Genomic DNA, 24,752 nt, shown 5'->3' with positions numbered 1-24,752 from the left:
TTAGATCATTACATATTCACTAACAGAAAAGTTGGCACAGATTTTTAAGAAATGGCAATGGGTTTTTTCTGTCTCTTTTTTATTTACAGTGCACCAGAGAAGAAGTATCTTTCCTCAACAGAGCCTTCGTCACAGTCTCTTTATGCTGTTCAGTCACTGGGCGGGTCCTTTTAGCATCATGTTTACGCCCTTGGACAGATACAGTGACAGAAATATGCAAATTAATAGACATCAATACTGTGCATTAAAGGTATTTACTTAGCAGTCTATTTCTTTTTTCTTAAGAGCAGAGTTAAATATTTTTATCTCTCAGTAACTGATATTATAAAGGGTAAGGAATTGTTCAGAGTGCTATTATATACAGACACTTCATTCCGTAAGTGTATTTAAATACATAAAACACTATGCAAAAAAAGCCAGAATCAACCAAAATGTGATTACCATTTTCTTAAAGAACAAAGGATTGCCTCCAAGAGAAATTGAGTTTTTCCTAATTAGGCACTTTCTCTTGGTCTTTTATCTGCTCTAGTGATGCTATTCAAACTCCATGTCTGTTGATATGATGATATTTATGTACTGATGATAAATGTCTTAGTTTTAAAAATCACTACTGCCTTTTTCATTGTAAAGAAAAAAGCTAAAAATATTCTGGCTAGATATGTATGAGTAAAAATATTTGCCTCTTCTCATTAAGCAACCAGCATTTAACTTCTTAAAATTTTTAAGTGTAATTCTAATATTATTGTTTGAAGGCTATGTCTGCTGTACTGTGTTGTGGCCCTGTTGCAGATAATGTAGGACTTTCATCAGATGGCTATTTGTACAAATGGTTGGATAACATTTTGGACTCTCTGGACAAAAAGGTAATTCTGATGGTTCCATTAGAATGTCATAATTTTCATGACATTTTTTGGTTTTTAAATAGCCCACTGAAAATGTCTTTCAAAAAATAAGTTAGGACAGATTATATGCAAAAAAGCATATTATGTGAAATTAAATAGGATACCATAAACTAAGAAAATTCTAATTCCTATTTATTACTCATTTGGATAATCTTAATTTTCCTTTTTTGTGAAAGGATTGATGTAGTGGTGTATATCTCTAAATAAGGTTCTGATTATAAATAAAATATTAATATAGAATTGATTGATATCCATATTACAGTTATGTTATTTTCTTTTTTTTTTTAAGATTTATTTTATTTATTTGAAAGACAGAGTTACAGAGAGAGGTAGAGACAGAGAGAGAGGTCTTCCATCCTCTGGTTCACTCCCTAGATGGCTGCAATGGCCAGAGCTGTGCCGATCCGAAGCCAGGAGCCAGGAGCTTCTTTCGGGTCTCCCACATGGGTACAGAGGCCCAAGGACTTGGGCCATCCTCTACTGCTTTCCTAGACCATAGCAGAGAGCTGGATGGGAAGAGGAGCAGCCAAGACTCGAACCAGCGCCCATATGGGATGCCGGCACTTCAGGCCAGGGCTTTAACCGGCTGCGCCACATGCCACCCCCTGTTTTTTTCTAAGTTTAATAATTTCATTATTTGGCCACTTAGCAATTAATCATTCTTTCTTATCTCCTTACTCTCTCAGTGTACACAAAGACTTCATGATTTAAAATAGGACTTATATTTTCAGAATAACTTCTCTCTTGTGTTATCAAAACCCAGAATAAAGCCTGATACAAATGATTGGAGAGCTTATTAGCTCATTTTTCTGAAAGCCCTTTATCACTCTTCGTAGTCATCAGCTACTGTCAAGGCTCTCTTGGAAGAGAGAATCGTATTGAACGGTCTGATGGAAGAGTGAGAGGCCATGTACAGTTTGTCCAGGCCACTTTTTCTGCTGGCTGCATAAACTGAGAAAGAGTTGAACTAAAGGAGACTGAGTTTTGCAATTACAGATAGGGTAGAATAAATATATACATCACGTTACTTTAATAGAAATGTAGAGAAATAAACAATTGAACAACATGTAACTTTCTCCCTCCTGGGCAATTTTGCCTCCTTTGCTTAGGTTCATCAGTTGGGCTGTGAAGCAGTTACATTATTGCTGGAGCTGAACCCTGATCAGAGCAACCTGATGTACTGGGCTGTGGACCGATGTTACACAGGTTCCAAGAGGGTGGCCGCCGGCTGCTTTAATGCCATCGCTAACGTATTCCAGAACAGGTACTCAGATACTGTCTCTCCTGTTTCAGTTAGATGCTTCCTTTAAGAAAGTGATTCCTTTTGAATTCAGAAATACTAAGAAACGGCTATTTTCTTTCCTTAAGCTCTACGGGAATTTAACCAAAACACGGATAATGATCACCATGTATCTGTTGTTGTACCTATTGCCATAGAAGAAGTAGCAGTAGTCACCTCATAGCTGCAGCTTTGCCCTTTGTGTGTCATATTTATTAACTGGTGTGAATGCCTCTAAACATTGTGATTTACCTAACATGTAAAATTTATCCCTAGGGATTATCAGTGTGACACAGTGATGCTCCTAAATCTGATACTGTTTAAAGCAGCTGATTCCTCTAGAAGTATCTATGAAGTTGCTATGCAACTTTTACAGGTTTGTAAACAGATGTTAATTAAAATATTTTAGACAGTATTTAGTAAAGGCCAATAATTTAATCTTGTTGTTAAAATATGCTAGTACTAATATTTAGCTTTATTTTTAATAGTGAAGTATGGTATCAGATTTTCACTGTTAGAAATAGAAGACAAAGATAATGTGGATACTTTATAAAGTAATGCAAACAATTTGGAAGTGTATTAAAGGAAGATTATGTACATGATTGTGTTTGTACATAAACAAACTTATAGCCGGCGCCGTGGCTCAATAGGCTAATCCTCCACCTTGCGGCGCCGGCACACCGGGTTCTAGTCCCGGTTGGGGCGCCGGATTCTGTCCCGGTTGCCCCTCTTCCAGGCCAGCTCTCTGCTATGGCCAGGGAGTGCAGTGGAGGATGGCCCAGGTGCTTGGGCCCTGCACCCCATGGGAGACCAGGAAAAAGCACCTGGCTCCTGGCTCCTGCCAGGATCAGCGCGGTGCGCCGGCTGCAGCGGCGGCCATTGGAGGGTGAACCAACGGCAAAAGGAAGACCTTTCTCTCTCTGTCTCTCTCTCTCACTGTCCACTCTGCCTGTCAAAAAAAAAAAAAAATAAAAAAAAAAAAATAAACAAACTTATGAAAAATGAGTGATTAGAGCTTGTGTGTACATGCAGCTATTCAGAAGATGAGAATAATGTGAGTTGAATGTTTTTTGTGAGAGCTATGTGAAAGATAATTAATTATTTTATGATATCTTTATAACTTTTCCTTATAAGATTGAGAGGAAGTAACTTAGAAAGTTAGTTTACTGAGCATGTACCTATCATTATGCAATATTTAACTCATTCATAACGGGACAAGGTTCTTCAATCCTAACCGAAGGCTAAGAATGAAATTCAAGTGGATGCTGAAAACTTGCAAAAGCTTCAAAGCCATACTGATTTTGGCAGGACCATCTTAGGAATTACACCTTATTGCCTTTATTAATTAAGAGGAAAGTTCAGCAGTTTAGCCCTTTATGTGATACAAGGTTAAAAAGATCTTTAGCTTGTATTTCATATTTAACCTGTGATTAAACAAGATTGGTTGAAAACTTTTTTTCACTTATGTGTATTTTGCATCATTTTTTTTATTGGGAAACTGGTAAAATCTTTTCCAAGCAATTGAATAATACGTTGCTGAATTTATTTTCAGACTCTGCTACTAACTTGGATCATTGGTAATAAATATAAGAAATGTAAATCCTTTTAAACAGTTGAGAATCTCTTGCAAACAGTTCCTGGAATTAGACATTAAAATGTTTCAGTATTTAAAAAGCTTTTAAGAGACATTAAAATATGCATATTTGTTGGGTACTATGTGATGTTATGTGTATACATTGGGTAATATCCAATAAGGGTAAATATATTTATTCTCTGAGTCATTGAACATTTTTTATAGTGAAACAGATTTTAAACTGTAATATTTCTTGGGAGAAGATTTTTTTTTTTTTTTAGTTATTGCTGAGCTTTAGAAGACTCATAAAATCTTAACTTGAAGTTGGTGGAATTACATTCCTGTAGATTCTGGAACCGAAGATGTTTCGCTATGCACACAAACTGGAGGTTCAGAGAACAGACGGAGTGCTCAGCCAGTTGTCGCCTCTGCCGCATCTGTATTCTGTTTCCTATTATCAGTTGTCCGAGGAACTAGCAAGGGCATATCCTGAGCTAACTCTCGCCATATTCTCAGGTAGGATTGCTGAACTGGTTACTAATTTTTCTCTAGCAATCATTTCTTAAACTATTTCTAGAAACTTTAAAATGAGTTAAATTTGAGGTTGAGTCAAAACAAAAAAGTAAGTAAAAGAATCATTTTCTTGGGCTGGCGCTGTGGTATAGCAGGTTAACAAAGGCCTGAAGTGGCAGCATCCCATATGGTCGCTGGTTCTAGTCCTGGCTGCTCTTCTTCCAATCCAGCTCTCTGTTGTGGCCTGGGAAAGCAGTAGAAGATGGCCCAAGTCCTTGGGCCCCTGCATCCACGTGGGAGACCCAGAAGAAGCTCCTGGCTTCGGATCAGCACAGCTCTGGCTGTCGCAGCCACTTGGGGAGTGAACCAGCAGATGGAAGACTTCTTTCTCTCCCTCCTCTCTCTCTCTCTCTCTGCCTCTCTTCTCTCTATGTAACTCTGACTTTCAAATAAATTAATAAATCTTAAAAAAAAGAATCATTTTCTTGAATAAGAACTCTTAATACTGATCCATCGAATATCAGGTTCTTCTTGACAGAGTTTTTTTTTTAAGATTTATTTCTTTATTTGAAAGGTAGAGTTACATAGAGAGAAGAGAGGCAGAGAGAGAGAGAGTTCTTCCATCCACTGATTCACTTCCCAGACAGCCGCAACAGTTGGAGCTGTGCCGATCTGAAGCCAGGAGCCAGGAGCTTCCTCTGGGTCTCCCACATGGGTGCAGGAGCCCAAGGACTTGGCCATCTTCTACTGCTTTCTCAGGCCATAGCAGAGAGCTGGATTGGAAGTGGAACAGCCAAGACTCAAACCGGTGTCCATATGGGATGCGGGCACTGTAGGCGGCGGCTTTACCCACTATGTCACAGCGCCAGCCCCTGTAGAGTCTTACAGTACTTCATGACTGGCCTCCCTGCTCACTCCCACTGCAGGAAGGAAAAAAAGGAAGTGAAAGAAGAGGGGGCTTCTGGGGCCGGCACTGTGGCGCAGTGGGTAAAGCTGCCGCCTACAGTGCCCACATCCCATATGGGCGCCGGTTCGAGACCTGGCTGCTCCACTTCTGATCTAGCTCTCTGCTATGGCCTGGGAAAGCAAAAGAAAATGGCCCAAGTCCTTGGGCCCCTGCACCTGCATGGGAGACCCAGAAGAATCTCCTGGCTCCTGGCTCCTGGCTCCTGGCTCCTGGCTCCTAGCTTCGGATCGGCACAGATCCAGCCGATGCAGCCAATTGGGGAGTGAACCAGGGATAGAAGACACTCTGTCTCTCTCTCTCTCTCTCTCTCTCTCTCTCTCTCTCTCTGTGTGTGTGTGTGTAAATCTGACTTTCAAATAAATAAATAAATCTTAAAAAAAAAAGAGGGGCTTCATGTGTGTTTTAAAATATTTCTTTAGTAGCTATAGAATTTCCTGAGTATAATTTGTGTGTTGTCCTGCTTGTAATAACAAATGTGGTCAGGGACAAAGATAAAGATCTCTTTCTGTAAATGAAACCTCTGTGCAGAGGGGCAGGTCGTGCAGAGCCTTGAGCAGAACTGCTGCTAGTCCCACAAAGCTTTCTGGTCTAGCTTCCTTTCCTTGGGGCAGACAACTACTCCTGCCAGGGGTTTTTAGCACCTCCGGGCCATGTGTGGAGTAAGAATTCCTCTCTCCAGACTCAGTCTACTTTCTGATGCAAACTCTATGGTAAATGCCCCCAGCGTGCCTTAGGCTTTTGCTGAATCATTTCCTGCTTGTCAGCTGCAACAAGATCCCACTCCAATCCAAGTACTGGATGCACACCAAAGGTGGCACCCAGGCAATCACAGCGTGCTGCCGTGGTCCTTTCCTTCATCTGGGCTCAAGGCACATGGTCTTAGCTTGCTTGGGACATCTTTCACAGGACCTGTTTCAGCAGTTCATTGTTTCCCATTCCTAACTGACCTGAGTGGGAGAAAAAAGCAGCGGAAACTGCTGACATTCAGTTCTGAAAACCTGTTTGGTTTGCCATGGTAGGTGGCAGCAATCATGCCTCTTTCCTTTTTTTTTTTTTTTTAAGATTTATTTATTTTTTTGAAACTCAGAGCTACACAGAGGAGAGAGAGAGAGAGAGAGAGAGAGAGAGAGAGAGAGGTCTTCCATCCACTAGTTCACCCCCCAGTTGTCCACAACGGCCAGAGCTGAGCTGATCTGAAGCCAGGAGCTTCTTCCGGGTCTCCCATGCAGGTGCAAGGGCCCAAGCACTTGGGCCATCTTCTACTGCTTTCTTAGGCCATAGCAGAGAGCTGGATCGGGGAGAAGCAGCCAGGTCTCGAACCAGTGCCCATATGGGATGCCGGCGCATCAGGCCAGGGCATTAACCCACTGTGCCATTGAGCCACAGTGCTGGCCCTGCCCCTTTCCTTTTTTCAAGCTCCCACATCCTTGACAGCCCTTCCATGATGGATGTTGGTGTTCATCAACACAAGATAGTGGCCGCCGTGAACACTGCTTTTGCTGGAGGTGGGCTTCTGCTGGAGGCTGCTGCACAAACAGCAGAGCCCTGCTGGGCGCGCAGACCCTTTCATTGGTTAGCGTGTCCAGGTCCATGACTCAGCCGCCTTGTCCTTTCTCCTAAAGGAAAAGAAAAGGATTTTAACACTTTTGCTCAAAATAGTGTATTCTAAACCAAAACATAACCTCTCAACCTAAACACATTCTAAAGTGAACCTCAACCAACTCACTGTAATTTTCACTTTCATTGTTCTCATGGCAAGGTGAGCACAGTATCCATTGGGCATTTTACTGTGTACAGATACCGATAGCACCATAAACTTTGCCCTCTTTACAGTTTTTTCTTTTAAAGATTTATTTATTTATTTAGTTATTTGGAAGGCAGAGTTACAGAGAGGCAGCAAGAGAGGGCTTCCATCCGCTGGTTTGCTCCCCAAATGGCCACAACGGCTGGAGCTGGGCCGATCCAAAGCCAGCAGCCAAGAGCCTCTTCTGGGTCTCCCATGCAGGTGCATGACACCAAGCACTAGGGCCATCTTGTACTGCTTTCCCAGGCAATAACAGAGCTGGATTGGAAGAAGAGGAGCCGGAACTCAAAGCTGTGCCCATATGGGATGCCTGCACTACAGGCAGTGGCTTTACTCGGCTATACCACAGTGCTGGCCCCCTCTCTTTACATCTTTAAGGGTCCTTGTTTCATCATTTCTGCTGGTCCAGTGCAGGGTTCTTTACATGATGTCTGCAGCCTGGCTCCTCCCCACCCACTGCTGTCCCCTTCCCCATACTTTGCATGGCCTTGAATGTCTTTGCTATTTCCATGTCCTCAGCAATATTGCTTTCTAGGTAACATATACCATTTTACAGTCCCCTCAACAGTGCACAGAATTATTTTAACTGTGAAAAGTATGTTATGTTTATAACAATTTATGCTAGCTGTTAATTTTCTTTATGATCTATCGTGATAAAATCGATTTAATAGAGAAATAGTGCTTATAATTGGCAATTGTAATGAGTAAAATGTGGCTTCTTATTCTTTAAGAAGGAGATGTTGAAATTAATTACAGATGAAAGCAAACTGAAATTAGGAACAATTCTTGGCTTGTTTTTAATTACAGAGATAAGCCAGAGAATTCAGACAGCGCACCCTGCTGGACGACAAGTAATGCTGCACTATCTGTTACCTTGGATGAACAACATCGAGTTGGTGGATTTAAAACCTTTGCCCACAGCTAGGAGACATGATGAAGATGAAGAGGATTCGTTAAAAGACCGAGAACTAATGGTGACCAGCAGGCGCTGGTTACGAGGAGAAGGCTGGGGATCCCCACAAGCCACTGCAATGGTTTTGAACAATCTGATGTACATGACAGCAAAGGTAAAATGAGTTTTGTATTTGTATTTGCTACACAGAATTATTGAGTCAAGAGGAGTAAAAATGGTTATGAACAGATGAAGAAATTTAATAGTCCTGTGATAACCAAGGATGCATTGTAAATTCCTTTTTAAAATTACATTAGATATAAAAAATTATTTAACTGAAACCATAGGTGGTTAATCATATTGATTTTTGGATTTGTTGAAAGAAATGATCGATCCTCTAAAGTGTGGAAAAGATTAAAGCAGTCTATAAAAATAATATTTTTGATATTTCATGGTAGCAGCTTTGGTTTTAAATAGACAGGCAGTACTAACATGCATGTTGTGTGTGCTGCATTTAGTATGGTGATGAGCTGGCCTGGTCAGAGGTGGAAAACGTGTGGACCACACTTGCAGACGGCTGGCCAAAGAACTTGAAAATAATTTTGCACTTTTTGATCAGCATCTGTGGAGTGAACAGCGAACCAAGCCTCTTGCCTTACGTATGTATTCATGTTCATTTAATAGTATTTTACAAATATATTCACATGTCTTCCTAGAGGCAAGGCAAGGGCTGAGATGATGGGAGTTGGGAAATAGTATGTGGTGTTAGTACTGATCGTTCAACAATGATGATCAGGCATTGTTACAGGCCAGGTACTATGCTAGGCGCTGGGCATTCCAAACTGATGGGTGATACAGATTATATTCTGCAAACTTATGCCTACTTGATTTCATGAATAAATCAGCAAGTTAGTATAGTACAGTTGTGATAAGAGCTGCAAAGGGAAACTGTACAGTGTAGTGGGAAGTAACATGGGGACCACAGCTGCCTGAAAGGAGTAAAGAGAACACTCGAGGGGAAGTGATTCTGAAGCCGAGACCACAGGATCGGGATGTTTATAGTTTCTGCAAGGCAGGAGCTGGCACTTGGGTGTTAGAGCAGGATGCAAACAGGAGGCCAGTGCCTAATGGGTTGTACCTAAGGAAGCTAAGGAAAGCATGGGAAGAGACAGAAGACAAAGGGGAGCATTTGGCCTGGCAGTTGAACTTGCAGTTGGGAAGCCTCCATCCCACACTGGAGCCCCGGATTTCAGTCCCAGCTCTGCTCTCAATTCTAGCTTCCTGCTAATGTAGACCCTGCGAGGCAGTGGTAATAGTTGAAGTAACTTGGTTCCTGCCACACATATGTGAATCCTGGATCAAGTTCCTGGCTACCAGTTTTAGCCCAATTCACTCCCAACTGTTAAGGTCATTTGGGGATTTAACCAGTAGATGGGAGCTCCCTCTATGTCTTTATCTCCTTGTTTCTCAAATAAATAAATATACTTTTTTTAAAAAAGTAGAAAATGAAGAATAGATAAAATGGAGGACGCAACATCTTTGTCTTCCGGAGGGAAAAGCAGCACTTAAATTTGTCCAGAGTAAGAGGACCATGGGAAACCATCAAACATGAGAGTTATGTGGACTCTACACACAGGCACGCATGTTTGTGTATATTCTGTGGGCTTGAGAACATTCGTGAACATGGAAGAGAAGGATAACGTCCTTTTTCCGTGAACTTTCCAAGGCTCCCTCTATGTATAAATGTAGGTCGCAGTCACAGGGCAGCATCTCCCAGTAGTGCCTTCCACAGAAAACTCATTCTATGAGTGCTTCCCAGAAAGTGCCGACGGGTGCTCCTTTAGCAAGCCATCTGACAGCTTTCTGAGCCAGCATTTTCTGAGTTCCCAGTGTCACTGTGAACATCGTTTTGAAGGCACGCCACAGGAAAAGTGTCATTGAGAAGCCCTTAGGAAGTTAGGGGTCTGATCCCAGACAGCTGACCCCACCGGGTCCCTCTGCCCTTCAGCATGTTCACCTCAGGGCCTTTGCTCCTGCACTCCTCTTACCCCAGACAGGATACTACTGTGTCCCTCACCTCCTTCAGCCCTCTCCTCAGCTGTCAGATCTCACAGAGAGCTTTGCTGCCCATGGGTCTACAACTGCCAGTGTCCTCCCTACCCCCATACTCTTTTCCCTTTGCCAGCCTCATAGGTCTTCCTGGCACTGTATCCTCACCACACATGGTTTATGTAGTTTTTCCTCAATCTAGTAGATGGTAAACTCCTTACTGGCAGTTCTGTTTGGATCATTCCTGTATTCCTGGCACCTAGAATAAGTGCTTAATGCCCATCAAACCCATTTAAATGTATGAATGAGTGACTTGGAATTGGAACTAGAAAAAGCACAAGGTTATAATTTTCAGATTTAGAAATGGGGAGTAGCCATTGCCAGGAATTTAAACGGAGTCCTTTTTTATGTCAGTAATCATTTCTTAATTGCCATTTCTCAGGCACTTACTATAGGCCACACTTGGTAAAACCCTTCATCTGCATTATTCCATCTAATTCTCGGAATTAATGTTTGGTAAGACTGCTGCAGTTTCAGAAATGAATGAAAGAAGACAGAGAGAAGTCAGTGCCTCAGGGTCACACAGCCACCTAGCTTTGCCCTGAATGGGGCTGGAACTCAAGCCTGCCTGTGAGTGGGAGGTGCTGGGGCACGAGTGGAGCTGGAGCACTCGACAGGATTAGGGCTGGGAGTGCAGACCCAGGGTTCTCTGTCCAGCGGGGCAAAGCACAGGAGCAGTGCATAAAGCTCGTTCAGAGGAGACTGAACCAGAGAAGGGGGAGAATCAGCAGACACGCGGAGTGCAGAGCAGGAATGAAGAAAGCAGAGGGCTGGGCGCAGAAGGCCGGGTATCACTGGGTACCCAGTAGACACCATCAAGCATGTTTTCAGATTTGTGCAGGGGTCATCTGCAGCATGGCTTCTCATGTGTGTGTGTGTGTGTGTGTGTGAGAGAGAGAGAGAGAGAGAGAGAGAGAGAGAGAGAGACTCTTGCAGATCTGATTCTGATTCTGAGGGTGGGGGTGGGGTGTGAGGGTATGTATTTCTAGCAAGTTATAGATGATGATGCTTTTGTTGCCAGATCAGGGCCAGATCTGGGCCAAACCGAGGCCAGGAGCCAGGTGCAGGGGCCCAAGGACTTGGGCCATCTTCCGCTGCTTTCCCAGGCACATTAGCAGGAAGCTGGGTTAGAAGTAGAGTAGCCAGGACTTGAACACACACCAGTATTGGATGCTGGCATCGCAGGGGCTAGCTTAGCTTAACCCGCTACGCCATAGTTCTGGCCCTGCTTTACGAATTTCATTCATTTAAAGTAGGTACTATTACTGTCTCCATTCTGCAGAAGAGAAAACTGAAAGTAACTTTCCAAGTGGTGCAACTAGTGAGTGTTAGGTCCGCATTTCAATGCAGGCAGTGTAGTTTGAGGTCTAGATCAGTGCTAATTCCTTGCTTCTAATTATGACTATTTCTTCTTTTTTAAAAATATTTTATTTGTTTATTTTTAGAGATAGAGTTACAGAGAGAGAGGGAGACAGAGAAAGAGGTCTTCCTTCTGCCAGTTTACTCCCCAAATGGCTGCAGTGGCCGGAGCTGGGCCGATCTGAAGCCAGGAGCCTGGAGCTTCTGGGTCTCCCACCTGGGTGCAGGCGCCCAAGCACTTGGGTCATCCTCTACTGCTCTCCCAGGCCACAGCAGAGAGCTGCATCGGAAGAGAAGCAGACAGGACTCAAACTGGCACCCATATGGGATGCTGGCACCACATGTAGAGGCTTTAGCCCACTATGCCACAGCTCCAGCCCCGACTCTGTACTCAGAATGGGGAAGGCAGAATAAAAGATGAATCCTGAATTTGGAGGTTGGCTGACTAAAAATCAGAGGAAAATCTTAGGATGATGTTAACCAAAACTTCTCCATTAAAAAAAAGAAAACTTTAGGGATAGCCATTTGGTATAGCAGTTAAGATGCCCACATCCCATATCAGTGCCTGGTTGGAGTCCCCTCTCTGCTCCTGATTCCAGCTTCTTTGTAATGTGTACCCTGGGGGGCATCAGGTACTGGCTTCAGTACTTGGGTTCCTGCCACCCTATGGGAGACATGCTGATTGACTTCCTGGTTCTGGCTTCACTGGCTCTGCTCCAGCTTCTGTGGGTGGGCATTTGGAGTGAACCAGTAGCTGGGAGATCTCTCTCTCCCTCTCTATCTTCAAATAAAATTAACAAATAAATAATGTATAGTAAAAAAAAAAAACCTTTATGGAAAAGCAAATTTTATTGCTTACAAAAGAAAAAAGCAAAGTAAAGGAAGTGTCTAAAGTTGTGGGAACCACTAAACAATATGTTCAGTTCCCACCAGATCTAATGTGGGGCTCGAGGAGGACACTGGTGATGACGCTGATTAATGTCTTATTGCTGGTCAATACCTGCTCACATTTAGATTGTACTTATTCAGCTAACACTTGCAATTACTCTGCTAAAATTGAAGACATTTATAAGATAAGACTTTTGCTTTTTCTTTTCTGGATGATTTCTTTTGTGACAGGTGAAGAAAGTTATTGTGTATTTAGGTAGAGACAAAACAATGCAGTTGCTGGAGGAGCTGGTGAGTGAGCTTCAGCTGACCGACGCCGTCAGTTCCGGGGTCACTCACATGGATAACCCCCCGTATTACCGAATCACTTCCAGCTGTAAAATCCCTTCCGTCACCTCAGGTGAGACGTTACTTGAAACTGATGACTTTTCTATCAGAAGAGAAGCTTTACATAACTGCTCATTTTAGCAAGTGTTTGAGTCTTCCAATATTACTGAGGAAACAAAAGCAAATACGAGTCATGTTTGGAAATTAATTTTATGAGACTTTGTAAATCTTCCAATAAGTAAAGGATTTGACAGTGGAAGATGTTTATAGTATAGAGGGAAATGATATTTACATACTATCCAGAACTGGAATATAAATTTATATATCCCTATATAACAGTTGTATTTTTAGTGAATATAATTGTCATGTTAAACTTAGAAAATGCTTACTTGCTAAAATTATTTGTGTAACTTCTCTTTATAATTATTTGAATATATATTATACATTGTTTCCAATCAAGTATCTGTATTTATATGTAATACATACAGTTATAATAATTATTATAATCTTTTAACTTTATTTTTGTTGTAAATTAACACATAATTGTGTATATTTATGGAACACAATATAATATTATGGTTTCTTTATATAAGGTGGAATAATTAAATCCAGTGAATTAATATATCCATTACCTTCAATATTTTTCAAATGTAATATTTTAAGTTGCAGAACTGTTCTTGAAAGAGTAATTCCGTTGAAAGTCAATATAATAACCAGATAATTGGAGATGATATTTCTATGAAATTCTTTGTGACTCAGTATTTATTAATATTTCAGCATGTTAAGAATGTCTGTATAATTAGAAATATTTTAAGTTATATCTTTATAACTTTTGTATTGTTTCCATTTCAGTTTTTTCTATTTTCTGGGGGATTTCTAATAATACTTTTATTGAATTACCCAATCTACTAGAATGTTTTGAAGGTTTTTCTTTTCCAAAGATTTTTCTTTTTAATTAGAATTTTTTAGTGGCATCTCATTCATGGTTCCTGGCTGGACTTTTTCTATATCTGACAAAGTTATAAATTTTTTTTCTCCCAGCAGAAATCTCAACATTCTCTGTATTGCTGTTTGTTTTGATTTGTCTTAGTAAAAGTTTTCCTTGAAAGCCTACCAATTCTAGATCTCTTTACAGAAAGAGTGGAGTATTAAAAATAGCTAAGTCTTTTGTTGTGTGATGATTTCAATGGTGTCAGTGTCTATAGGTCTCTTCTCTTGGATCAATTAGATTTCCCAGAGACAACTCTTCCTCTCACCTGTCTGCAGTAGAAGGGGTGTGTTCATCTGTGGATGAGACTTATTTAAACACCAAAGCCTTCATGTCTTTTGGAAGCCCAGTGGGATAAAATGTTTGTGGGGATGGAAGGAGAGCTGCAGCCTCAAACTAGCGTGCATATTTTTACCTAATCTCCCTTTTCTCAATAAGATGCTTCCTCCCTCAACCCCAAGTAGCATGCCCTCGTCCAGAAATCTGATTTCCTTTCATTAGAAAAGATTCCTGACAGTCTGTGTATTATAGGCACCTACCCATCAGAGACAGGGAGATAGATTTTGGGAACCACCTACTTCTAAAATAGGTTTTTTAACCAATTCTCACTTCTTTTACAAGTACTCAGTGCTACCCATTGCTGAACCTTCTGTGCTCAACAGTATAGATCTGGAAGCTTCCTACTTGTTCCAACTACCTGCTGAGGATTCAACCTCCTTAACAATGATTTCTAGCCCATTTATTTTCTGGCATTCAAAAATGTGTTGCTACTATCGCCTTGCCCTCTTGTTTACTATGAATACATGTCTTTCAAAAAGTCACTTTCCTCTCTTTTCAGTGGCACTTGGACTGAAATCTTTGTTCTTTTAATTACCCAGGTCTTTTAAAATTCACCGGCAGTTTGTTCTGTTCCAGGAACTACTTCCAGTAGCAATACAATGGTAGCCCCCACAGATGGCAATCCTGATAATAAGCCCATAAAGGAGAACCTTGAGGAGAGGTGAGTGCTTCCCACTTGGTCGTTAGCCTTCCACTATGATGAGACTGTCTTCTGAATAAACCCGTTTCTGCACTGGCATGTGCATTTTGTTGTATTAAAATTCTAGCATAGAAATGTATTTCTATATTGAACATTTTCTGCATGGACTTTTTACATTCAAGATGTTGATTGGTAGATTTTTTTATATTTTGTATTGAATGAATAGGTGGAGTATGATGAGTCACTTTTTGTGTTGCATATTTTTTCATTTTTCTAAGTGGGTGTTTACTTTCCCTATTTTATATAAAATAGGTTTTACCAGAACACATATTTCAGAAAATCTTTATGTAGAAATAATTGGCCCAAAAGGTGAAGCTTTTGGACTCTGAGATCGAAATTGCTATGTGTCTTAATAAACCTTTGTCAATAATTGGCATGCCGAGTTCTTTTTTTCAACCTAGAGTGTAAACTGTAAAGTACAAATGCCATTTCACGGCGAGCTGAGACTAATGGCAGTGATCCCTCCCCTAGCTACGTGCACCTGGACATCTGCAGCGGCCTCAACAGCCACTTGAATCGGCAGCATCACAGACTGGAATCACGATACAGCAGCAGCTCTGGGGGATCTTATGAAGAAGAAAAAAGTAATGAAGCCCAAGTATTTTTTTTAATATTAGTATCATGGTGAGGTATCTTGTTAATTTATATATGTTATTAAATATATTTTGTCCAACAAATGGTTTTATAAGAGAGTGTTTCACTGGTGGTGCTCCAACATCATCTGAACTGTCTTGATTTAAGAAACTGATTTTAAGAAGCAACAGAAGTGGAAAAATTTGCTTTTGAGAGCTCAGGTTCCCTATAGACAAATCAAAGGAGACGGCAGAATTGGTGCCCAGAGAGCATCATAGACAAATGCTGGAAACAGATTAGTGTTTTTGATGAGGTTTGCTCTTTCTGCACCCATTCATGTTTTACTAAAAATGGTTCTCCCTTGTAATTAATTGTAAAGTGAAGGCTGGCACCGCGGCTCACTTGGCTAATCCTCCGCCTGCGGCACTGGCACCCCAGGTTTCTAGTCCCCGTTGGGGCACCGGACTCTGTCCCGGTTGCTTCTCTTCCAGTCCAGCTCTCTGCTGTGGCCCTGGAAGGCAGTGGAGGATGGCCCAAGGGCTTGGGCCCTGCACCCTCACGGGAGACCAGGAGGAAGCACCTGGCTCCTGGCTTCGGATCGGCACAGCGCACCAGCCGGAGCAGCCATATGGGGGGTGAACCAACGGAAAAGGAAGACCTTTCTCTTTGTCTCTCTGTCTTTCACTGTCTAACTTTGCCTGTCAAAAAAAAAATTGTAAAGTGAGTAACCCCCTGATTCTCACTGGCACATTAAGGTAAGGGGATACTAGAAAATAAAGGCTTTTAGCCTGAGAAGGGACCCTAAAGGTAATCTGGTCCAGTCTCTTCTCATGTTGCTCATGTTGGAACTGCGGTCCAGAGAGGTTAAGTGACTTACCCACGTCACACAGAACTCACATTTCCTGACGTCATTTTTTACTGCACCCTGTAGCCCCACTGTGGTAGAGCAGATGTGTCCTTTAAACGTGGGGTTGTGTCAGCCCTGTCTCAGGAAATTTAGAACTTACCAGCAACCCCTGTTATCAGGCATCTTCACCCATAATGTGGTCCCCTGGCTTGAACACCAATTATGGAGTCATAATAAAATGCTAATAGAGTTTTGTTTTGATATGAAGGTTGAAACCTAAATTGATTTCTGTCTCCTCTTTTCTCTTCATCCCTCTCCCTCCCTTTCTCTCCCTTTGCCTAATTACTGATAATTATATCCAGGTCTTACTAGCAAACATATGTTAAAGTAGTGAGAAATTATTTTTTGTCACTTTCCAGTGCTATAAATAGTTGATGTCTTACTAGAGATTGCATCTATTGGCAGAAATTAGATGGCATAGAAAATGAGCTCATTTTATCTTGATAGGTGATTCAATGCCACTTTATTCTAATTGGCGGCTGAAAGTGATGGAGCATAACCAAGGAGAGCCACTGCCCTTCCCACCAGCTGGAGGCTGCTGGTCGCCGCTGGTGGATTACGTGCCTGAAACGTCGTCACCTGGATTACCTCTGCACAGGTGGACTGCAGCGTCATTCCTGTTTCATTTGAGCCAGTTGCTGCTGAACACTCAGCTGTCTTTATGCTGTCTGAAAACACCGATTAAAAGCCAGCTTCCATATTGTGACGCTGCAACAAATTAGATTGATGATGTGTTTAGACTTTAACCATATTAAATTAATATTAGTGATTCTAATTCTGCTGCTGCATTTCTGGGTGTCTGGCATAGGGACTTGACCTTCCTGGGACCCAGTTACCACATCGGGAAGATGTGAATTTCTTGTCCTCAGCACTCTTATTTTGAATTGAGTTCAGCTGAATTCTGTTTAGCAAAATCACAATAGAACAATGACTGCATTCTTTCAAGACTTGTGCATGCCCACATACATATTGAACACTTACGTGGCAAGCAGCGTGCTAGGTCTTAAGGTTGAAAAATGAAGAAAATATGACCTTGACCTCAAGGAACTCTTAGTCCTCAGCCCTTGTTTTGTTCTAGAGCTGTCACTCAACAGTTTTTCAGTTGTCTTTGTTTTTTTTTTTGTTTTGTTTTGTTTTGTTTTCTTTGATAAATTGTATTTTCCTTGAAATGTAATAATAAAATACTCAAGTGATTTGTACAGAATTTGCTCTAGGTTTCTTTAGTTATAGCAACACACTAATAGTCCTCTTGCTTGTCATAGGTGTAACATAGCGGTGATCCTATTGACTGATCTGATCATCGATCATAGTGTGAAGGTGGAATGGGGAAGCTACCTCCATCTTCTTCTTCATGCAATTTTTATAGGTAAACAATATTTGATCCTAATTCCTTCATTTTATATTTTGATGACCATGTGAAGTCAGTATGACATAAGTGATATAAGAACATTTTTACATGTTTCAGTATCCTGGATTTTGTGTGTTATTTTTGTGACAGTGACACTTTGCACTCCTGGTCCAATGAGGAGTTATTCTGTCTCTCTTTTACTCACAAATATGTTTGTCATCCCTATTCCTGTTCCAGTCCTGTGACCACTCACCCTCCAACACAGATACATACACAAACGCACATGTACTCTGCCTGGAAAAGTTCTGTAGTTGTACCAAGAGTAAAATTCTTTTGCCTCTGGGATTGGGAATTTTCAGAGTGAATGGCAGTTAGAGTTCCAAGTGTTTCCCTGAAGAATTGGGTTGTTGGAGAGTTGGAATGGTACATCTGAAATTCCATCCTGCTGTCTGGTCTACAATACCTTTGATGGTTACAGGCATGGCTTCCTGAAGCAAGTTACAACAACCATCTTTTTAGAAGTTGTCTTGAAATGCATGCTTATTATGCATGTATACATTTCTCTCTTTCTTTTTTTTAAAGATTTACTTATTTAATCGAAAGTCAGAGTTATAAGAGAGTGGAGAGGCAGAGAGAGAGAGAGAGAGAGAGGTCTTCCATCCACTGGTTCACTCCCCAGATGGCTGCAACGGCCGGAGCTGCACTGATCCGAAGCCAGGAGCCAGGAGCTTCTTCCAGGTCTCCCACGTGGGTGCAGGGGCCCAAGGACTTGGGCCATCTTCTGCTATCCCAGGCCACAGCAGAGAGCTGGATTGGAAGAGGAGCAGCCAGGACTAGAACCAGCGCCCATATGGGATGCCGGTGCTTCCGGCCAGGGTGTTAACCCGCTGAGTCACAGTGCTGGCCCCACGTGTATACATTTCTTTGGTAGCCAGATAATTACTATTTTGGACTAGGCACACAAACACAAAAATGCCTGCCTTTTTAAAAAGTTCATATAGGTATAGTGTTATATAGCAGTGTAATAATGTCTAAGGGGCCACAAAAGTTTAAACATGGACCACATTTACAGTCTTGGGGGCTGGGTATTTAACCTAGTGATTAAGATACCCACACCCCATATCAGAGTACCTGAGTTAGAGTCCTGGCTCTCTTCCCCATTCTACCTTCCTGCTAATGCACTCCTTGGAAGGCATCAGTGATGGGTCAAGTAGTAAGGTTTTTACCACCCTTATGGAAGACCTGGATTGAGTTCCTGGCTCCTGGCTTTGGCCTGGTGAAGCACTGGCCATTGCAGGCTTCTAGGGAATGACCTGGTGGATAGAAGTTCTCTGTGTGTGTGTGTGTCTTTCTCTGTCAAAGCAAAACAAAAGAAAACTTGATTCTCTGATACTATTGGACAATGAGCTATTATAAAAGTTTATAAGAACCCTAGACCAATTTTAAAAACCTATGTAATATATCATGTTCCATGAAGTCTTTTGTGTAATGTCTGTTGCAAGAATATTCACTGTTTCTCTTTCCTGACTATGACTTTCTGCTCTCCTTTCTAGGGTTTGACCACTGCCACCCTGAGGTTTATGAACATTGTAAACGCTTGCTTCTGCACTTATTAATAGTAATGGGACCCAACAGTAACATCCGAACTGTTGCCTCTGTTCTTCTCAGGAACAAGGAGTTTAATGAGCCCAGGGTGCTTACCGTCAAACAAGTTGCACACTTAGATTATACTTTCACAGGTATTTCCTTTAAATGTACAATTTGGAATCCCTGTGCAATTTTGGACAAGAGGAAGTCAACTAAATAAAAGTTGAAATACTAGAGTGTAAATATATATTTTAGTGGGCTTTTATCATTTTAAGTACCATTTATATTATTTATAAATCAGGAACAGAATGAATTAAGCTTATAATATTTGAGTCTTTATTGCCTTCAAGTATCTGTCAGATTTTAAGTTCTGAATATGTAAGTAGAAAGTTCAATGGAAGAGTACTTAATTTATTGAATGCTAGTTATGAAAAAGATGTTGAACATATATTTCTCCTCCAAAGATCTGAAAATTAGCAAGTGAAGACATTGAAAAAATTTTAATTCTCTTCACTATATTTGCTGCATTTAAAATGTTATATATTTTGAAGTAGTGAGACCAAATTAATGGGATTTAATGTAAAATTTATTTCACTCTCAATGTTAATTTTTTTCTTACTTTGTAAGTTATATTTTCTTCTTTCCTATCAGCCTTGACATTTTTTATTATATTAGTATAAGCAGGCTGCTAACAGATGATATAGAAAATACTTTTAGACATTAGAATTATGTCTATTTCTGATCATATTTTGTTAGGCATGCAAGGTTAATGGATTTTAAAGTTACTTATTTAAAACCCTGTCATTTACTTAAAACCCTGTAGTTAGCAAGAAAAAATTATCAAGAAACTTCCTGGCCTTTAAATATTATAATTTAAAGAAAAATGGAGTAAAGTTTACCACGCTTTTATGTTAAAGCACCTTCATTCAAAATCCCATGGTTTGTTGTTCATCTTTAAGGCTCCTTTTGCCATTTTTGTAAATATGGGCATTAGTAATAACCTATTTGTTTAAGAACTGACTGAGAAATATTACAAATTGACTTTAAGATGATCTTTCATTAAGTAAAATGAAGAAATGAAAAAATCTTTTCTGTAAGAAATGAAAAATCAGTTTGCATTATAGAAATATGACTGCATTAATCAGTGCGGAGAAAATACGGCAGAATACTAGGAAGCTGCCACTTGCAGCTCTCTTCAGCAGATGGCAGCAGGGTACTGCACCATAAGGGTGAAAACATGTGTGCCCAAAACTCACTTCCTGTAATTCTGGTGTTGTGAGTATCAGCAGGAGCGTGCTCATGGCAGCTAGCACTGACAGATTTTCTCCTGTTTCCTACCTAGTCTGTAAGGATCAACATCAACGTATAATTGAATTCTTTATGTAGTGTGTGACATTCTTGTATAAGTCAATATTCACGACAAGCTTTCTCTTTCAGCAGGCATTAATGATTTTATACCTGATTACCAGCCCTCCCCTATGACCGACTCAGGGCTTAGCTCAAGTTCTACCTCTTCTAGCATCAGCTTAGGAAATAACAGTGCTGCCATTTCACATCTGCACACCACCATCCTCAATGAGGTTGACATCTCAGGAGAGCAGGATGGAAAAGTCAAAACCCTCATGGAATTCATTACCTCAAGGTAACATTTGCAGCTCTTAGCATTCCAGCAATATTTAGGTCATGGCATTCTTTCATTGTTCAGTTTTGTTTTTTTTTTTTAAGATTGATTTATTTATTTGAAAGAGTTACACAGAGTGGGAAGGAGAGGCAGAGAGAGAAAAAGAGAGAGGTCTTCCATCTGCTGATTCACTCCTCAATTGGCTGTAACGGCCTGAGCTGGGCCGATCTGAAGCCAGGAGCCAGGAGCTTCTTCTGGGTCTCCCATGCAGGTGGAGGGGCCCAAGGACTTGGGCCATCTTCTACTGCTATCCCAGGCCATGGCAGAGAGCTGAATCAGAAGTGGAGCAGCCAGGACTCGAACTGGTGCCCATATAGCATGCCAGCACTATAGGCGGCAGCTTTAACTGCTATGCCACAATGCCAGCCCCCACATTGCTCAGCTTTTGTAAGCCACACTTTTGTTGTCTGAAATGTCATGAGTTTGGAATACACAGATTTGTATTGGAGAGTATTTTGAAAATTATGATATAACCAAAGATTTTCTTCTTTTGTACTCACAAGGAACAGGGCCTTAATCAGGCCTGGTTACTAAGTTCCCAGTAGAGTACCTAAGTACATATTCTACTCTCATTAGCTATGTTATCCGTTGGTCATTATATATTTATCTATGGCCTACTCTTTGCAAGGCACTATAAGTAAAGAAGGAAAATAGATAGGGAGAAAACCTGCTGTCACAGCAAAGCAACATCACAGGGGTATGAAAAAACGAAGTGAAGTGGTGAGTTATCCATTCTGACTGCAATGCTGAGAAAACAGAGTTTTGCTAAACAATATTAGAAAAGGTAAGAGTTCAAACTGGAGGGCTATAAAGGTATGGGATGCAATGAAAATTATTGAACTAGATGGGAAGAGTGAGACAAATGATTAAATGAATAAATGGAGATGGTTAGCCCTACAGCAGAGTGCAGATGGATTAGAGGTGGAAGGGACTGTAGGCAGCATGACCCTACACTTTGCGATAAGCTGACTGAGAATGTAAAAGTATTTAAAAAAAGAAAAAATTGGGGTTGCGCTGTGGCATAATAAGTTAATCCTCCGCCTGTGGCGCTGGCATCCCATATGGGCACTGGTTCAAGTCCCAGCTAATCTGCATGGGAGAGCATTGGGAGATGACCCAAGTTCTTGGGCCCCTTCACCTACGTGAGAGACCCAAAAGAAGCTCCTGGCTTCTGCTTGGCCGTTGTGGCCATTTGGGGACTGAACCAGCAAATGAACTATCTCATTCTCCCTCCTGCTCTCTGTATCTCTGCCTTTCAAATAAATAAATGAATATTTAAGAAAAATAAAATAAAAAGTAGGAGTAGACTGACATGCTATTTAATCTATTCAGCTACCATCCTTTCTAGTTGTACAAAGGTGAAGTTTAGGTAAGAATGACCAACTATTACTGTAAATTAAAAACCAAAGGCATCGGGGTCAGTGCTGTGGCGCACTAGGTTAATCCTCCGCCTGCGGTGCCGGCATCCCATATGAGCGCCGGGTTCTAGTCCCGGTTGCTCCTCTTCCAGTCCAGCTCTCTGCTGTGGCCCGGAAAGGCAGTGGAGGATGGCCCAAGTGCTTGGGCCCTGCACCCACATGGGAGACCAGGAGGAGGCACCTGTCTCCTGGCTTCGGATTGGCATAGCTCTGGCTGTAGTGGCCATTTGGGGAGTAAACCAACGGAAGGAAAACCTTTCTCTCTGTCTCTCTCTCACTGTTTGTAACTCTACCTGTCAAATAAATAAATAAATAAATCTAAAAATAAAATTAAAAGATCAAAGGGGATCACATGTGTTGTCTGTTTTCAGAAAAAGAGGGCCGCTTTGGAACCATGAGGACGTCTCTGCCAAGAATCCCAGCATAAAGAGTGCTGAGCAGCTAACCACATTTTTGAAACATGTGGTTTCTGTTTTTAAGCAGTCAAGCCCAGGTATCTTTTAATAAAATTTCATATAATATTGAATTTTAATGAGATATTTTAATGTGATATCAAATTTTCTGAAAATAGCAAAAAGTTGACAACTGATTTCTACATTTCAGTTTTAGTTTTTTATTTTATTTTATTTTTTTTTTTTTATTAACAACCCATTTTGGTTGCAGAGAAATTAAGGTACTACCTAAAAGAAAAGAATGCTTCGCATCTTATTTTCCTATATGATGGCATCATCAAATTACAGTATAATTATGAAAAATTGAAGTGACATAGAGATTATATACTTAAAAATTCTTTAATACTGGCTTCTCTGATATAAAGTTTAACACATTCTGAAAATCACAGTAAAAATTTATGTGTGTGAGTCAGTGTTTCTCAACTAGAGCTGATTTGGCAATGTCTTGAGACATTTTTGTCACAATTGCAGGGCAGGGGCAAGGGGTTGCCTACTGGTACCTAGTGAATAGAGGCTAGGGACACTGCTGAACTCTGTGCACTGCCCAGCACTGCCCTTCCAACATAGAATTATGTGGCCCAAAATGTCAGTAGGGCCAAAGTTGGAAAACCCTGTCCTCAAGCATCACTTCTCTAGGCATTAGCTCAAAGAATCATCTGGAATGCAAATGAAGCACAAACACAGAAAAAAGCACTGACATAAAAGACATAAAATGTGAGTGTCCATTTAGTTTGCTGGTCAGTGGGCTGATAATGGTATTCAAATGGTTAGCCTCTGATTATAACCCCTGTATTCTAAAAACTTCAGACAACCCACTTGTTGTCTTTGTTTTCACAGAAGGAATTCATTTGGAGCGTCATCTTAGTGAAGTTGCACTGCAAACAGCCCTTTCTTGTTCCTCCCGACACTATGCTGGGCGTTCCTTTCAGATCTTCAGGGCCCTAAAGCAGCCTCTTTCTGCAACGACACTTTCTGACGTTCTCTCCAGACTGGTAGAAACTGTGGGGGACCCAGGAGAGGAGGCACAGGTATGTCATGTCTTCTTTCCAGTTACTGAGCCACTGCTAGTTGCCAAGGAAACCGCCAACTACAGCTTGCTGCTGCTGGATGAAGATAGTGATCATATGGAAATACTAACAGGGGGCAAGCATCCAGGCTAAGCTACGCATCCCACACTGGATTACTTGGGCTACATTCCCAGCTCTGACTCCTGATGCCAGCTTCACACTGGCGAAAACCCTGTGGGGCACTGGAGATGGCTCAAGCAGTTGAGCTTCTTCGACCTGGGAGACCTGGATTGAGTTTCTGACCCCTGGCTTCGGGAGATTTCTTTCTGTCTGTCTGATTAATTAATTAATTAAATAAATAAAAAGAATTCCTAATGTCAGATTGAAAGCAGGCAAAGAATTAAGAAAGAAATTTAAGTTTTATAGTTACCAATCACTTAAATCAAATAGTTTAATGCCTATCAGAGAAAGATATACACATACACACCCCTCTGGATATTATCCTGGGATGACCACAAGGTAAAAAATAGGAAGTTAAATTTAAATGTAAAGTAGAACATTGAATGTCACTTCTTAAGATGTATTAAGTGAAATATTATACTAGGGAATTAAGAATTCACAGACTAATGATTTTATTAGCACTGTGCTGGACATTGAGGATACAGAGGTGAACAAGACAAAGTCCCTGGCATTCTGGTGCCTAAGTCTACTGGGGGAAACAAGCCTTTAATCTCTCAGTGTGGCCTGAAACAATTTTAATTGTGCTAAAGGCTATGAAAATAATAAGATAAAGGAGTGCCAGGGAGAAGGAGTCATTTTGTGTGATCATCTGAGAAGATGGTTTCTGAACAGATACTAAAATGAAGTGGGTTCTCCTGATAACCTTGGGAAGGAACATTTCAGGCCGAGAAAAGTAGGACTACGAAGTACAAAGGCCGCAAGGCAGAAGCAATCACCTTTTTTGAGGAACATCAATAAAATCAGTGTGGCTAGAAAATAGTGGTGGAGTGGCAGCAGACTGATGAAGAAGGCAGGTCCAGATCCTGTATGGCCCAGTGGGCCCTGGCATGAGCTGGGACTTTATGGATGTGATTTGCTATTGAGGAAGCTCACTGTGGCTTCTGGGTGGAGTCCTTAGG

General features: G+C 41.1%; 1 protein-coding gene across 33 annotated transcripts in view; it reads left to right on the top strand.

The window, feature by feature from the left end:
* FRYL (FRY like transcription coactivator) overlaps nt 1-24,752 on the top strand; it is a 299,529-nt gene that overhangs the window by 225,095 nt on the left and 49,682 nt on the right. For 25 of the 33 annotated variants that reach the window (XM_070068188.2, XM_089325409.1, XM_089325401.1 and 22 more), the window contains 16 exons: nt 90-250; nt 753-863; nt 2,012-2,166; nt 2,458-2,557; nt 4,102-4,270; nt 7,846-8,105; nt 8,449-8,589; nt 12,518-12,686; nt 14,517-14,601; nt 15,112-15,224; nt 16,568-16,718; nt 17,383-17,486; nt 19,022-19,207; nt 20,493-20,697; nt 22,526-22,647; nt 23,444-23,634. In XM_070068188.2, the coding sequence (XP_069924289.1) occupies nt 90-250; nt 753-863; nt 2,012-2,166; nt 2,458-2,557; nt 4,102-4,270; nt 7,846-8,105; nt 8,449-8,589; nt 12,518-12,686; nt 14,517-14,601; nt 15,112-15,224; nt 16,568-16,718; nt 17,383-17,486; nt 19,022-19,207; nt 20,493-20,697; nt 22,526-22,647; nt 23,444-23,634 (2,423 nt within the window). The remainder of the gene's footprint in view (nt 1-89; nt 251-752; nt 864-2,011; nt 2,167-2,457; nt 2,558-4,101; nt 4,271-7,845; nt 8,106-8,448; nt 8,590-12,517; nt 12,687-14,516; nt 14,602-15,111; nt 15,225-16,567; nt 16,719-17,382; nt 17,487-19,021; nt 19,208-20,492; nt 20,698-22,525; nt 22,648-23,443; nt 23,635-24,752) is intronic. The other 8 variants (XM_089325408.1, XM_089325410.1, XM_089325404.1 and 5 more) reach the window with 1 other exon arrangement.

This window comes from Oryctolagus cuniculus, chromosome 2 (genome assembly GCF_051225735.1).
Source record: "Oryctolagus cuniculus isolate XC-2025 breed Fujian yellow rabbit chromosome 2, ASM5122573v1, whole genome shotgun sequence".
NCBI classification, from domain to species: Eukaryota; Metazoa; Chordata; class Mammalia; order Lagomorpha; family Leporidae; genus Oryctolagus; species Oryctolagus cuniculus.
The sequence above is the reverse complement of the archived record's forward strand: the minus strand, read 5'-3'. Positions and strand labels throughout refer to the sequence as shown.